Consider the following 2,728-nt stretch of genomic DNA (forward strand, 5'->3'; position numbering starts at 1 on the left):
GGTTAGAGAGACAGACAGACGGGTTAGAGAGACAGACAGGCAGGCAGGTTAGAGAGACAGACAGACGGGTTAGAGAGACAGACAGACGGGTTAGAGAGACGGACAGACAGGCTAGAGAGGCGTTGGTGCGACTGACCGAGCGCCAGCAGCCGACGGGTGAAGTCCAGCGCAGACTCCAGCGCCCCCTGCTGGTAGACGGAGTAACTCAGGTAGTCCAGGATGGTGACGGCGTCCACGGCAACGGCGTCCCCAGCGACGGCGTCCACGGCGACCCCCCCCCTGTCCAGCAGCTTCAGCGCCTGCGTCATCCAGAGCTGCGTGTGGTAGTAGTCGGCCTCCGAGTACGCCGCCTTGCCCAGGTCGAAGCAGTCCTCCACCGTCAGAGAGCCGCGGGGGGAGGAGGGGGACAGGCCTGGGGGGGGGGGGGGGGGGGGGGGGGGAAGATGGGAGAAAATGATTACATTAAATATTGTAAAGTGGAAAAATAATTGAAAAGTAATTTCAAAATGTCTTTTGCATTTTATTAGTGTTAGTTTTAATGTAGCACTAGCTGCTGCCAGCACTAGCTGCTGCTGCTACCACTAGCTGTTGCTAGCACTAACATTAGCTGCTGCTAGCACAAGCTGCTGCTAGCACTAGCTGTTGCTAGCACTAACATTAGCTGCTGCTAGCACAAGCTGCCACTATCACTAGCTGTTGCTAGCACTAACATTAGCTGCTGCTAGCACTAGCTGCTGTTGGCACTAGCACTAACTGCTGCTGCTAGCACTAGCTGTTGCTAGCACTAAAACTAGCTGCTGCTAGCACTAGCTGTTGCTAGCACTAACATTAGCTGCTGCTAGCACTAACATTAGCTGGTGCTAGCACTAGCTGCTGCTAGCACTAGCTGCTGCTAGCACTAACATTAGCTGCTGCTTGCACTAACATTAGCTGGTGCTAGCACTAGCTGCTGCTAGCACTAACATTAGCTGCTGCTAGCACTAACATTAGCTGCTGCTAGCACTAGCTGCTGCCAGCACTAGCTGCTGCTAGCACTAGCTGCTGACCTGGCAGCTCGCCGGCGGCGAAGGTGTCGGCGTCCAGCCGGTACGTGTCCAGCAGCCGCGTCAGAGCTCTGGCGGCGCCGGCCTGGTCCTCGTCGTTGGGGAAGCGCTGCCTGTGGATGGTGAGGTTGGAGATGAACGCTGGGACAGAAGAAGAAGAGTCGGGGTCAGGGCGATTACTCAAATCTCCGTCGCCATTTCTGCTGCTAGCGATCCCGAAAACAACGTAACTGAGAAAACAAGCATTACCCTCATTATGTCTTGTGTTTTGGAGGGAAATTCAAATAACTGAAATGGTAAGAGCGTCGCGTTTCCTTCGTGTCAAATTACGTCATCGTGGCTGAGGAGCGTTTTTTAGAGCTTTATGTTAAAAGTAATGCAACAAAAGCCTAAAAAGCGGCAAAAATACGTCCCAACTACGTCGAAAAAGAAAAACAGCTTCAAAAGCATCCGAAGAAGAAAACCCGTTGTTTTTGCCAAATTACGTCACGGCGGAGAAACGTTTTTGTCAGAATTCTTTTAGGGCTTTAGTTTTTTTTTTTTTAAATGCAACAAAAACATTTAAGAAAAATGTCCAAATACAAAAAAGCAACTGTCTAAAAAAACAAAACAAAAATATGCCGTTTCCATGGCGTCCCGCGCGTGACGTTTTCGAAATCTTCAAAAAACAACAACAACAAAAAAAAAATGTCACGGGCTCGGCACGTCCTACTTTCTGTCTTTTTAGGGCTTTATGTAAATGCGTGGCGTTTTGTTGGCTGAGGACTTTTTGGCGGACTGGCGGCGAGTCAAAACAACGCAACAAAAACGTCTAAAATATAAGAAAAAAAGTGTCAAAATACATTTAATGGATATAAACTGAATCGGACTATAAACTAACACACACCGAGAGACACACACACAGAGACCAAGACAGACACACACACACACACACACACACAGGATAGGACAGAAAGACACACACACACAGAGACCGAGACAGAGAGACCCACACAGAGACCAAAACAGACACACACATACACACGCACAAAGAGACACACACACACACACACACACACAGACCAAGACAGACACACACACACACACACACACACAGGATAGGACAGAGAGACACACACACACACAGAGACCGAGACAGAGAGACACACACAGAGTCCAAAACAGACACACACATACACACGCACGAAGAGACACACACACAAACACAGACCAAGACAGACACACACAGAGACAGAGACAGAGAGACACACACAGAGACCGAGACGCACACACAGAGTCCAACACAGACACACACATACACACACACACACACACACACACACATACACACACGTTTGAGCCCCAGTAGAAATAAGAGATCTTGGATATAGTTGTTTTTGGTTCATTTAAAGAAGAAATGTTCATGAAACTACAGACAACCCGGAGACAGTGTTTGTCTCTCCTGTCCCAGAATGCATCTGTGTTACCGTGGGACGTGTCCGTGAGCACCAGGCTCTCCAGCCCCCCCCACTCCGTGTTCAGTCTCTTCACCAGCTTGAAGGCGTTGACCGGGTGTCCCAGGAACGCCTCGGGGTCCCGAGTGGCCGCCGCAGACAGGACGTCCAGTTTCTCCGCCCATCTGAGGACACACACAGAGACACACACACACACACACACACACACACACACACAGAGACAGACACACA

At 50.1% G+C, this 2,728-nt stretch overlaps 1 protein-coding gene across 1 annotated transcript in view; it reads right to left on the reverse strand.

Annotated features, from left to right (window-relative positions):
- Nucleotides 1-104: 104 nt before the first annotated feature.
- Nucleotides 105-2,728, reverse strand: part of LOC117941055 (prolyl 4-hydroxylase subunit alpha-1-like) — a gene marked incomplete at its 3' end in the record, with an annotated part of 3,498 nt that continues 874 nt past the window's right edge. Inside the window, exons 2-4 of the mRNA XM_034866151.1 lie at nt 2,510-2,661; nt 1,047-1,184; nt 105-412 (exon numbers count right to left, since the gene is read on the reverse strand). Of these exons, the coding sequence (XP_034722042.1) occupies nt 105-412; nt 1,047-1,184; nt 2,510-2,661 (598 nt within the window). The remainder of the gene's footprint in view (nt 413-1,046; nt 1,185-2,509; nt 2,662-2,728) is intronic.

Source organism: Etheostoma cragini, unplaced genomic scaffold, assembly GCF_013103735.1.
Source record: "Etheostoma cragini isolate CJK2018 unplaced genomic scaffold, CSU_Ecrag_1.0 ScbMSFa_4108, whole genome shotgun sequence".
NCBI classification, from domain to species: Eukaryota; Metazoa; Chordata; class Actinopteri; order Perciformes; family Percidae; genus Etheostoma; species Etheostoma cragini.